The sequence below is a fragment of the Lampris incognitus genome, chromosome 16, assembly GCF_029633865.1.
Source record: "Lampris incognitus isolate fLamInc1 chromosome 16, fLamInc1.hap2, whole genome shotgun sequence".
Taxonomy (NCBI): domain Eukaryota; kingdom Metazoa; phylum Chordata; class Actinopteri; order Lampriformes; family Lampridae; genus Lampris; species Lampris incognitus.
Window position 1 is genome coordinate 35,569,826 of NC_079226.1, and position 12,363 is coordinate 35,582,188.

A 12,363-nucleotide genomic window follows, 5' to 3' on the forward strand; every position below is an offset into this window, starting at 1 on the left:
ATTGAAATTAAATTTGCACTCTAACCCCTTGATCCCAATTTGCACTTCATAACAACCTGATGATTTTGCCAGAAACACTGTGATACATGTGACAAACAAAAACCTCATTAACACATTGTCACCATATGCTTACATACAACATATGCGTGTGTGACTGTTATGACCAACATTCATTTCCCAGAGCCCTGTCCATATGTTCAAAACAAGTCTGTCTCTCTGGGTGAGTTCGAAGTGAATATGCATGTTGTGCAGCCCTACTTTTGCAGCGTCCATAAGGATGGAAGGGAGTCTCTATCAAAGCCGAAGTCTGATTAACTTCCAGGATTGGCTGGTTGGGTTTTTTGGGGGGGGTTTTTTGGTGAACCGGCTCACTAGTGAGAAAAAGAGGAAAGAAAATGAAAAGGCTCCCTCTCTCCCGCCTTCATGTGTGTATGCATGTGTGTGTGTGTGTTTGTGTGCATGCACATATGTGAATTCTCATAGCACAATTATAGCAATAGCAACAAAAGTTCTGCTTCCGGTGTGGGAAGATGGCGGCGCACGTTCACATTTGCAGTGGCCTCACCCAGTGCCAGTGTTCGAAGATGGCAGTGTGAATTCGCGCTTGCAGCAGCCTCACCTAGTACCATCCATGCAATGTCTTTGTCCACGTCTGCGTCTAAGTTTGTCTTCGTTTGATGGCTCAGACAGGTGGCGCTGGATCAGCTGGGAGAGCTTGGTCTGCTGCGTCCTGTGGGCCCAGGGACCACGACCCTGCCTGGAGCTGTGCCAAAAGAGCTAACACCAAGAGCGGTCTGACAGAGCGCAGAAGCGGGGCAGGCTAAGCTAACTGCTAGCCCATGCAGACCGGCAGTTCCAGTAACACCGAGGGCGGTCTTGTGGTGGCCTCGCTTAGCATTGACTGTGTTTTTATTGTCGTCGTGTGGAGTGCGGGGAGGTGTGTCAAAGGAGTCTGGCTTGGAGAGGTAGTGTTGGATTGGTCGAGGGAGTGCGGTCTGCTGCATCCTGTGGGCCTAAGGACCCACAGCCCTGACAGCAGCTGCGCCTGAAGAGGAAACACTGAGGGCAGTCTGACAGGACATGGAAGAGGGGCAGGCTAAGCTAACTGCTAGCCCATGCAGACCGGCAGTTCCGACCGTCATCCTGGTGTTCGTTCTCCTGGTGTTCTTGTAGTTCTTGTAGTTTTTGGATATGTGTTTTTGTACTTGTGTTGCACTGCTGTAGGCTGAAAGAAATGATGTTTCACTTCATTTCATGTGTGCATGAAATGAAAAAAAAATAGTGTTTCTGATTTTGATTCTGACAATTCCTCAACCCCATTCCGAGCTTCAGAGCCTAGCACTGGCTCCTGCCAGCCAGCTTAAGGAGAAGAGCCAGATGCATAGGCCAGCTCTACAGCACAGCGGACAGCAGAGCCTAGAGACAGCCAACCCCCCTCCCTCCCACACACACAGACATACACACACCTCCCAGGGACCCCTGGTCCACCTCATCTTCCGGCCCCTTCCTCTTTGGGTTGGTTGGCATCATGTAGAAGATCCCCCCCCTCTGTCATCCAAAGTTTTCACTTACAGGTCTGCAAGCGTGATCTTATGCTCATGGAGCATTTCCTTCATCAGCGAGGTAACGTTTTCCGCTTTCTGTTTTTCTCTCCTCATGCCTGTCCCGTTTCTCGATCGCTCCGTGTTTTTTTTTTTGTTTTGTTTTTGTTTTTTTGGTATTTTCTTCTTTTCATATTGGCCTTTTCTTTGCGTGCTCTCCTTGTTAGTCGCTCTCCTTGCCGTTAGTTGGCAGTTGAAGCCTTTCTCTTTATGTGTGTGCATGTCTTTGTGGATTTGTAGGCGGTTGGTCCTCCGGTCTTGGCAGGCAGAGGTTTGGGTGTTGGAAAACAGTTCATAGACGGCAGTGGAGAAAGTGCAAGGGCAAAGTGGAATGCAAAGTTAAAACACATGCTGCATTGAGAGCAGGCTGCATGCAAGTAAAGCTTTCCACGGCTTTTGTATGCATCCACACAATGCTGTCTGTCTCTTATTCTCTTGCTTACTTTCCAGTGCCTCAAGGTTATCGCTTGTTTTCTTTTTTCTTTTTTGTCTTTCACGTGGTCCGAAGTCAAGCTGTAATGATCTCTGTACCGTTTGCCAGTCTTTAAATGCATATGGTATGAGTGTACCTGTGTGTGTACAAGTTGCAGCAGCAAGCAAACAAAGTATGAATTTCAATAGTATGTCCTTCTTTTTGTCTGTATACACAGGCATTGGCCCACAAAAGCTGGGACTTTTACCTACCTTCTTTTTGTCTTACATTAAGTCAGCAGAGGACCTGATGACTTTATCTTCATCACCCAAGAAACTGGTCAATTTGGCTTCTGTCTCTATTCTGTCCCCTGCGTGTGTGGCTCTACACGAAGTAACAGATAGCTAAACAGATGTGCTAGGCACTGTAAGCATTAATGATGTCTCAGACGTGGAAGTAAAGTTGAAGGCTGTTTACTTGTTAATCTTCGTCGTTCTTTCTTACAATGACAAAACCTCTGTGAAACTGTCAATAAATACAGAGGAAAATGTTCTTAACGTACATAAAAAGTGCAGAAACGTAAATATTTGCTTATTACAACACAACTAGACATGGCTGCACTACATATGACAAAAAAAGGGTTGAAGTAATTATCTATAAATCTTTACAAATATTAAATAGAAAAACAAAATATTCATCAAATCCTTATCTATAAAGATGTAACATATAATATAAACTTATGACCAAAGCTTCTCCAAGGCTCAACACTGGTGGATGCGATGGATTAAACAAACAACGCTGTGGAGCATATTATCATGCAGATCTCAAATATAAGATGGCTGGTCTGAACTATGACCCTAACCATGTGATCACAAATGACCAATAGGAAACAAGGACTTTAAACTGACAGCAGTCTTTAAAATAACCAAGAGGAGACACTACAATGCTCTTCACCTACATGTATAACATTACACTCCCCACCTGGTGTTGAACACAATACTACTATCAATTTCTTAATAAAGTCCAACAAACTGAAGAAATTAAGGCAAGGAACTGTCCATTGTACTCTGTCTGGGTAAAAAGCAGAATAATGGCTATAGCTGGGATGTTGGGACTGCTGCTGTAAATGGTAGCTCAGCTTCTGGGGCACATGTGGACTGTAGCTCGGCTTCTGGGGCACCTGCGGACTGTAGCTCGGTTTCTGGGGCACCTGCGGACTGTAGCTCAGCTTCTGGGGCACCTGCAGACTGTAGCTCGGCTTCTGGGGCACCTGAAGATGGAAGCTGGGTTTCTGGGACACCTGCTGTTGCTGCTTGGAAGGATAACTACGCTGCTGGGGCACCTGTTGGAGAAGGTAGCTAGGCTACTGGGGCGCTTGCTTGTCATCCTCTGTCCTTTTGAAGATCTTGCTTCCCAGTGAACGATCTCCAGTATTCTGAACTGGGCTGTCAGAGAAATGAGAGCAGTGTAGGTTTTGAGAGCTGAGAGGCTTGGTACTTGTACCTACTGTGAGCTTCTCTTTCAAAACCAGGTGGTTGGGACATGGGCTGAAGTGAGAGTGGCGGCCATTCTCCAAAACATTAGTCCGGTATGCACTGTCTCCCTTAGGCTTGTGAGCTGCACATAGACAGACCTCTGCAACTACAGCCCAGCCGAGGTCAAGTTTTGGGGCATCAGGGGCATTGTCTGGCCCATTACGCTGGTCTCTTACCTTGTGGACTTGTAAGACATCTGGGCCAAGGAGTAGGAGAATCTGTGCATCGGGGTCAAGTTCAGGGATGAGGTGAGCAATAGGCTTAAGGTGGGAGTGATGTTTGGCAGCCTAAAGAGTAAGTATTTCTGACCTATCATCCGGCATATGGTTGCACTCTGAGTGTGGAGAGAGATACGCTGAGATTTCCATCTAAGGGCTGAGCGATGACGCCGGTTCCTCTTCTTCCAGACATCTCTGTGACTCCAGCACATGTGCAGGGAGAATTTGAGCCCCCAAGGTTGAACAAGTCAAAGAACTCGGACCGAGCAAGAGACCTATTACCCTGGACGTCGAGTACAGCATAGACTTTTTGCGATCTGTCTAGTTTTTCTTTTTAATGCGCCTTTATGAGGCAGATTTTGGAGCAGGAGCGGGACGTGTTGGCTTCACCACACACTTCTGTGCATTTGGAGATTATGTCAGGAGAACCTTCTTCCCTTTCCTCCCTACCATGCTCTGAGTTAGGCTCTTTGACGGTCCATGGAGCTGGTCCTGGATGAAGAGCTGCGACATGTTTATTGCTGTCACACTCTTTGCACTTAATGACCATTTTGCAGTCTTTAGCGACATGGTCGGTTGAGGCACAGCATGTGAAACAAATCCCACTCTCCTTGAGAAATGCTTTGCGTTCCTCTAGTGTCTTACCTCGGAAGCCTCTGCATCGCTTGAGGGGTTGGGGCTTTTTGTGAATCGGGCACTGCCTGTCGACGTGGTAGGTATTGGCGTGATCTGTTTTGTGGGATGAGATTTGGCCTCTAGAGGGTGTGTACCTTTTCACAGGGTTGTCTGTCTTTACTGCTGTCATGCCAGACAAGCTGAGTATGAAACTCGGGTCATTACGGATCTGGGCCTGTCTGCAAACAAAATCAGTGAAGAATGAGAATGGTGGAAACTGGACTTGGTTTTGCAGCTTGTGCAACCTGCCTTGTGTCATCAATTTCTCTTGAAGCATGTATGGCAATTTCTCCACTATTGGGTTAACACCCCGAGATGTATCCAAGTTTCATACCTAAATGTATAACATAACAGTCCCAGTGAAATGCATGACCATTTTTAGAAACACTGTTTTTAAACAAGCATGGCTCGTGGTGTGCAGCAGAACATCCCCATGTAACACCGGTTTTACTCATAAACTTTTTTTTTTTGAGGTGGGAGGTTCAAGCTTTAAAATCTCTCATAGTGGCTTCTGCGTTGTTGGGCTTTTCTGTGCGTGTGTCTGTGTGTGTACCTATGTGGATGGATGCATGTATATCTGGGACATGGGTGATGCATGATGGCTTCTTCTTGATTCTGATCAGACAGGGGAGTCGATCACAGTTGCTTCTGAAAGTCACCAGCTGTTTTTTCTCGTTAAACCTCAGAAGGAATCAAGCCAATCAATCAATCAATCAATCAACTAATTGATTAAGACAAATTAATGTTTAAACCACATGGGGGGGGCGTTCGGATAGTGTAGCGGTCTATTCCGTTGCCTACCAACACAGGGATCGCCGGTTCGAATCCCCACGTTACCTCCGGCTTGGTCAGGCATCCTTACAAACACAATTGGCAGTGCCTGCGGGTGGGAAGCTGGATGTGGGTATGTGTCCTGGTCACTGCACTAGCGCCTCCTCTGGTTGGTCGGTCGGTCGGTCGGGGCGCCTGTTTCAGGTGGGAGGGGGAACTGGGGGGAATAGCGTGATCCTCCCATGCACTACTTCCCCCCGGTGAAACTCCTCACTGTCAGGTGAAAAGAAGCGGCTGGCGACTCCACATGTATCGGAGGAGGCATGTGGTAGTCTGCAGCCCTCCCTGGATCTGCAGAGGGGGTGGAGCAGTGACTGAGATGGCTAGGAAGAGTGGAGGTAATTGGCCAAGTACAGTTGGGGAGAAAAGGGTGGGGGTAGTCTTAAACAGAACATTGTCGGACTTGTTGATGAACTGTTGCAACGCGGCGTGCTGTAATGCTCCTTCCACAGAGGGCCTGTGCACCAGGACAGCTGCCTTGTTTTTCTGTATTATAGTGCTACCTGTTGAGTAGTTGCCCCAGCTCACGCTGATTATGACACTTCAGCGCTGCACTGTATCTCGGGCGTCTGCCATGAGGCCCTATTCCTCCCAGCCTTACTGCCCAGTGGCAGACTGACAGAGCCTGCTCTGAGCTCCTCTGTTGCTCCTCAAGATTCACCCTCCACTGGGTGCATAACAAGAGTGTTACCCCGGTCTCCTGCCACCGCCGCCATCAGCCCATCTGCCAGTGATGGCGTACAGAACTGTGACTGCTATCATGCGTCTCCTCACTGCTGTCATAACCCGCTCGTACTCCTCAGAATGAAGGAGCACCAAAGCGACGCTAACGCTTGTGACGCTGAAGCACTGAAGCGTCATCAAAGCGGGTATTTCAACTTCAGGAAGCGTACTGGGTTGGGATTTGTCTCCGTTGGGCGCTATTGTGTCATAAGGAGAGAGAACTGCCTCTGTAACCACCCAGAGAGGCAGATAAACTTGCTTGGCTTCTGTCCCAAAGCATGGAGTGCTTTTAATACGCCAACTAAATACTTGAGCCGTGTTCAGCAGTGTAGACCGGACTTTGCTGTAATACATTTTTGCCAATCACTGTTTCCTACAATCTCTTGATAACCATTTTTAATCCTTTAGATTTTACTTCCCAAAGTGCATTCCTAAGCCAGAAGGGAAAAACAACAACAACACTATCATTATACAGGGATGGTGGGTAGTGGTGGGCAAAATAGCCTTTTTGTTTTATTTTTTTATTTTTTGCAGACTTTCGTACAACTATAAAAATTCATACAGCCATCTTACTCGTAGTTGAACTTGCAAGGTTATTTATATACATAAAAGAAGTCTGAGCAAGCCTTTCTGGTTTTTACTTGGTTGGGGGCTCTCTCCTGCAGAGGAGGTCTGTAGAACTCTCCTGCAGAGGAGATCTGTCTTCTGCAGAGGAGATCTGTAGAGCTAGAAGATTGCAACCTGCATCCCCCAGAATACTGAGGTAGCGATCGCTGCTTTTCCACCTGTCAGCGACAGGTATCACCTGGGGAACATAATGTATGCAAAGGCCCAAACAATTTACCCCAGATCCCCCAGGGGCTGTGCACTCGACCCACCATGTGTGGGATTTGCTGAGTGTGATCTCTGCTCCACCCCCTCTGCTGATCCAGGGAGGGCTGCAGACTACCACATGCCTCCTGCAATACATATGGAGTCACCAGCCATTTCTTTTCACCTGACAGTGAGGCGTTTCATCAGGGGGACGTAGCGCATGAGAGGATCAGGCTATTCCCCCCAGCCCCCCCCCCCCCCAACAGGCGCCCCAACTGACCAGAGGAGACGCTAGTGCAGCGACCAGGACACATACCCACATCCGGCTTCCCACCCGCAGACACAGCCAATTGTGTCTGTAGGGATGCCCAACCAAGCTGGAGGTAACACAGGGATTCGAACCGGCGATCCCCGTGTTGGTAGGCAACGGAATAGACCGCCACGCCAACCGGACGCACCTCCCCCCTAATGTTTGCGATTGAATTGTCAAAAAAGCAAATGAGGAGAGGGTAGAAAACAGGAAGTGCCGGTCTAACTTTGGGCCTGCTTCGTTCATTGTTATGTTTCAGCTGGTGTTCTCTGTTCCATCGGGGGGGGGGGGGGGGGGGGGGGAGTACAGCAAGTTACGGGGGCATCTGTACAAAGCAACCAACAGCGTCTTGACGGCAAGAATTTCTAGCATGGGGTGGCCAGAGGGATCGAACCCTTAGCCCGGCAAGTGTTGGTACCACCACCACTTAACCAGGGACGGAGCCTGTAATCCTCTCAGTGGTAGAGCCACATCCTACCCCTTGAGCCACAGAGGGGGTGGATGCCCTAATCCCGCCAAAGTGTTTGTGTTTTGCCCTACCTATGGCGCTACGCAGCAGCAGTTAGCAGAAACAGAGACGCGGTGCTAGACGTGGACAAGAAAAAGCCGGCACACATCTGCCGTCGCTTCTCTCGCGTTTTCCTTCGGTTCCATCCAGACGACGTCAGCTCGCCGAGTGGTGTGTTCGGATGTGTCGGGGGGCCGGGAACGTCACCTCGGCATGCGGCAGTCTGGAGGAAAGAAGGATCTCTCTAAGGGGTTCTGCGCTCAGCAGTAATCAACACCAACACATTAGCGTACCAGATGGTGCCAGCTACACCGGTAAATTAGACTCGGGGAACTTTCTATAAATGTGTGCATGCGGGTTGGCGCGCCCACTTGAGCGTGCATGCTTGCATGCTATTCTTCTGAGACACACAGACACACACACACACAATACATATGCCTTCCCTGGTCATCTCCCGCCACACAATGGGGATGGACATTAGCCCAGTGTCGCTTTGATGGAAGTCGCACTTGCACGCCATCAAGTTTTTCTGCAGACATGTCATTATCGTAGATCAGATATTAAGCATTCATAGAGCAGTCTCCACCCGCACTTTTTTTTTTAAACTATGGAATTGTGTGCAAATCCTTGTCTTGCTTGGGAATAAAAAGCAGGACTTGTGATGAGTTTCGGTTCCAAGGTGTCACCGCAGGCACCTTTTTGTGTGTGTGGCGCTCGTGTGCATGCACGCACCTGTAAGGGGGGGGGGGTTCTGTCGCCGGCACACATTCAGTACCCTCACAACACCAGAGAGAGTCACTGTTGGGCCAGTCAGGGGTGTGCTTGGCAAGGCAGGGGAAGGGCTGGGGGGGGGGGGTGATAGGGGTAAAGAAGAGAAGGGGCGGGAAGGGGGGGGGCGGCATCAGGTGATAAAGCTCTGGCAACGTTACTCCTGGCAACCTTGATTAAGAAAGGATGCCGTTGGTACAATTACTCCTGCACTGATTACACAGCAAATATTCCTGCCCACGTGTCCGCAGGAGCGGGGAGGGTGCACGAGTGGTGGGCAGCTGAAAAGGCTGACAGTGCGTGTGTTGACTGTTGAAATGTGTTCTGCAACACACCGGCAGAGCCTCCATGTAAAAATGGAAGTGGAGTTGGTCCCTGCACACACACAAAAAAACCCCCCCTGCAAAATAACCTCTTAAGTCGATATGGCAGCTAAACCCTGAGACCTTCACATTATAGGCTCATTAGAATTATTTTATTCGCCGAGAAAAATTAACGCACCGGTGTCAGCGAAACAGTTCCACAGTGTGTAGTGTTAACGGGTACAGAGGACTCCACCTAACACAAAACACTGTTATGTGACTGTGAGATGGACAGGGGTGCTGCCAGGGATTTTGCCCCCCCTATAAGAGCGCCCTTTATTTATTTAATTAATCAAATATTGATTTTATTATTTTCCTGACTTCTCGAAACATTAAACACCTTCCTCTACCTTCACCCCATGCTACCAGCTTGCCCAACAATCCCCTCATCAACAGCTTCTCCAATAAGGGACCCATCTTCTTAGTTTGACAAATTCACATATGAAATGCTGTTAACAAAAAGGAATGTGATGCCACCGGAGCCCAGACTGAACCCGTGGGCTCTTTCCTGTGGATCTCTCCTCCCTGTGGATCGCGAAATCAGGGCGGTCTTTGACAAGATCTGGTCATATGCCATTGGGTAATCGGGTGGGATAATTATTGTTCTTTTCAATATTTTTTGAGCACCGTTGTGGGGCCCCCTCTAGTCTGGCGCCCTTAGAATCTTCATAACATTGTACCCACTTACGGCGCCACTGGAGGTGGAGAGAGAGGTAGCGGAAGAGAAAGCAAGTAAAAGGTGCTCGTGTGTGTGTGTGTGTGTGCGTGTGTGTGTGTTTGGGTGTACTTCTATACCGGCTGTCTCGTGTCGTGAGCAGGGACATTATTGTCTCTCGCGTCTCCGGCGTGCTCCTTTTGACAGATCTACAAGGTCAAGTCCCGCTTGCATGTTTATGAGCGTACGGTAATAATGCTGACCCCCTCTGTTTTAAATCCCCCTGTTAAAGCAGATTTCTCCCCGTGTTTATTGTCCCCCCCCCGCCCCCTTTGTCCCTCCCCTACCGTCCTTGCTGCTGCATGGTATTTTTCATCAACACATCACTTCGTACTTTGGTGCTGCCCAGTGTAACCAGCATTCTGCCGCTGGCCATAGGGCGACTCCAATAGTGCTGGTTCAGTTAGGAGGTGGAGTTATGTGCCTTGCTCATGGGTTAGGCACTTCACATAGGGACTCAAATATACATTGAAAATATGTCTCTGTGTCTCTCTCTCTCTCTCTCTCTCTCTCTGACTCTCTCTCTCTCTCTCTCTGTCTCTGTCTCTCTCTGTCTGTCTCTCTCTCTCTTTCTCTCTTTCTCTCTGCAGATTGCCTTCTCCCAGCATAGTAACTTCATGGATCTGGTGCAGTTCTTTGTCACGTTCTTCAGGTGAGCCCCCATCATTTTCCTTACACCCACTCACTGTTCCGCACCAAGGCTCACTTATACCGTTACTGTGGCTGGAATGGCCTCGCACTAGTGTGTGTGTGTGTGTGTATGTGTGTGTGTGTGCGTCATAATGTTTGTATTTGTTGGGGTGCAAAGTGCGGAGATGGAGAACTCGAAGCAGCTCTACTTTAGCTGCACACAAGTCATCATGATGAAGAACTACTTCTGCCTGCATCCTGTGAGGATTGATACTGTGTCAGTCAGCATGTGCCCATACACACACACACACACACACACACACACACACACACACACACACAGGCAAATGCTCTCAAATACACTACTCTATTCTTTATCTCATTCTCAGAAGCATGTAACCGTGTCCAGCATGCACACAGCAGACATGAGCACCTACTCACCATTTCTTGGTCTGTGTGTGTGTGTGTGTGTGTGTGTGTGTGTGTGTGTGTGTGTGTGTGTGTGTGTGTGTGTGTGTGTGTGTGTGTCTGTCAGTTTGTCTGTCTGTCTGTGTGTCTGTCTTGCTCTCTCTGGTGTACTAGAACACACACACACTTGACATCTTCACGGTGCCCCTAAAGCGACTGCACATGGCAAACATGAACCAGTCCTACAAACCAGATTGTGTGTGTGTGTGTGTGTGTGTGTGTGTGTGTGTGTTTGATGAAATGCGATTCATCCCTGGGCTGAATCCCCCCCTCACCCACCCCCACCTCCTCAGGAACTGATGTAATGTGTTATTGATTTGGAAACTGAGGAGGACCAAAAATGAGGTGGTCGGCAAAAGTATGTGTGTGTGTGTGTGTGTGTGTGTGTGTGTGTGTGTGTGTGTGTGTGTGTGTGTGTGTGTGTGTGTGTGTGTGTGTGTGTGTGTGTGTGTGTGCGCGCGTGCGTGTGTGTGTGCGTGTCCCTCTTGAACACCCCATACATGTGGTGCTCTTACCCCTGAAGTAGACATTAGAACACACAATAAGGTTTGGTTTGACAGATGGTGATTTTTTATTTAAACATTTATTTGCGAGCGGCACTTGTAATCGCGGCAGTGTTCAAAGGTCACAGGTCAACCTCACCTGAATGGTTCACCCTCCCCCATTAAATTTTTATTTATTTATATTATTTCTCTTCGTTATGAAAGACACTCTTGATGCATTGGTTTTTGGCAATGAGCCAGTGTTGCACAGACATTTGCGATGCTGTAGTGAGTGAGGCACTCCATTCCCCCCCACCCCCGACCCCAATCTTGCAAACAAATGTGAATCCTGCAACTTTCTTATAACACAGGTCTTTATTCTGTGCATGCAAAAGATGTGTGCCAGCAGCATTTGTATAACAGTGCTCGGTGCACACTAAACACTATCCGTTCAGTTAACCACCCTGTCTCCTAGTCTCTCCTATTTTCTCTTTCCTCCTACTCTTCCTCCTCCTCCTCCTCCTCCTCCTCCTCCTCCTCTCTCTCTCGATCTCTTTCTCTCCTGTCTCCCTCCGTCCCCCCTTACCCTTGAGAGTGTGCTTTCCACCTCTCTTTCTCTCCCCTCTCCCTCCCAGTCTCTTGCCACTCTTTAGCTTGCTGTTAGTGTACCAGCCTTCCCTTTTTTTGGTGTGTGTGTGTGTGTGTGTGTGTGTGTGTGTGTGTGTGTGTGTGTGTGTGTGTGTGTGTGTGTGTGTGTGTGTGTGTGTGTGTGTGTGTGTGTGTGTGTGTGTGTGTGTTGCATACCATTGATTCAGCACAGATGAGCAGAGACCTGGAGTTGGCTAACCGGCGGCCTCGTCCCTGTCTGCTGCAAGCCCTTGGCGCTGCATTGTTGGACGCGGGGGAGAAGAAGGACGCTAATAGGCGTGAAAGTTGTTCTTACCCTTCGCGCCTTGCTAACACTCGCTCACATTCTTTCTTTCTCTCTCGCTCTCTACTCTCGTTCTCTCTGCGTGCTCCCTCTATTCTCTGCCATGTACCCCATGGGGACAGGGTAAGGTGGTGCCATCCCTTATCTGCCCTTGCCAGCACAGATACCCCACAGCATTCTCCAGCCATGAAACAGATGCATTCAGCATAATTGTGTGAACCACAAACGGATGCATCCACATACCCGTGCTGCGTCCAGCAGTGTGGCACTCCTCCTGGCTCAGGGTTGTGGCGAACATTGGCTCTTGAACCCAAAACCTGCTCAGGGCTCAGTTGACACAATCTTATCGGGTTGGGTGAGAGCAATGGTGGGCAGTTGTTG

The 12,363-nt window shown here is 48.8% G+C and overlaps 1 protein-coding gene across 3 annotated transcripts in view; it reads left to right on the forward strand.

Moving 5' to 3' along the window:
- atrn (attractin) overlaps positions 1-12,363 on the forward strand; it is a 224,120-nt gene that overhangs the window by 136,254 nt on the left and 75,503 nt on the right. For all 3 annotated transcript variants that reach the window (XM_056295270.1, XM_056295271.1, XM_056295272.1), the window contains exon 25: positions 10,062-10,123. In XM_056295270.1, coding sequence (XP_056151245.1) covers positions 10,062-10,123 — 62 coding nt within the window. The remainder of the gene's footprint in view (positions 1-10,061; positions 10,124-12,363) is intronic.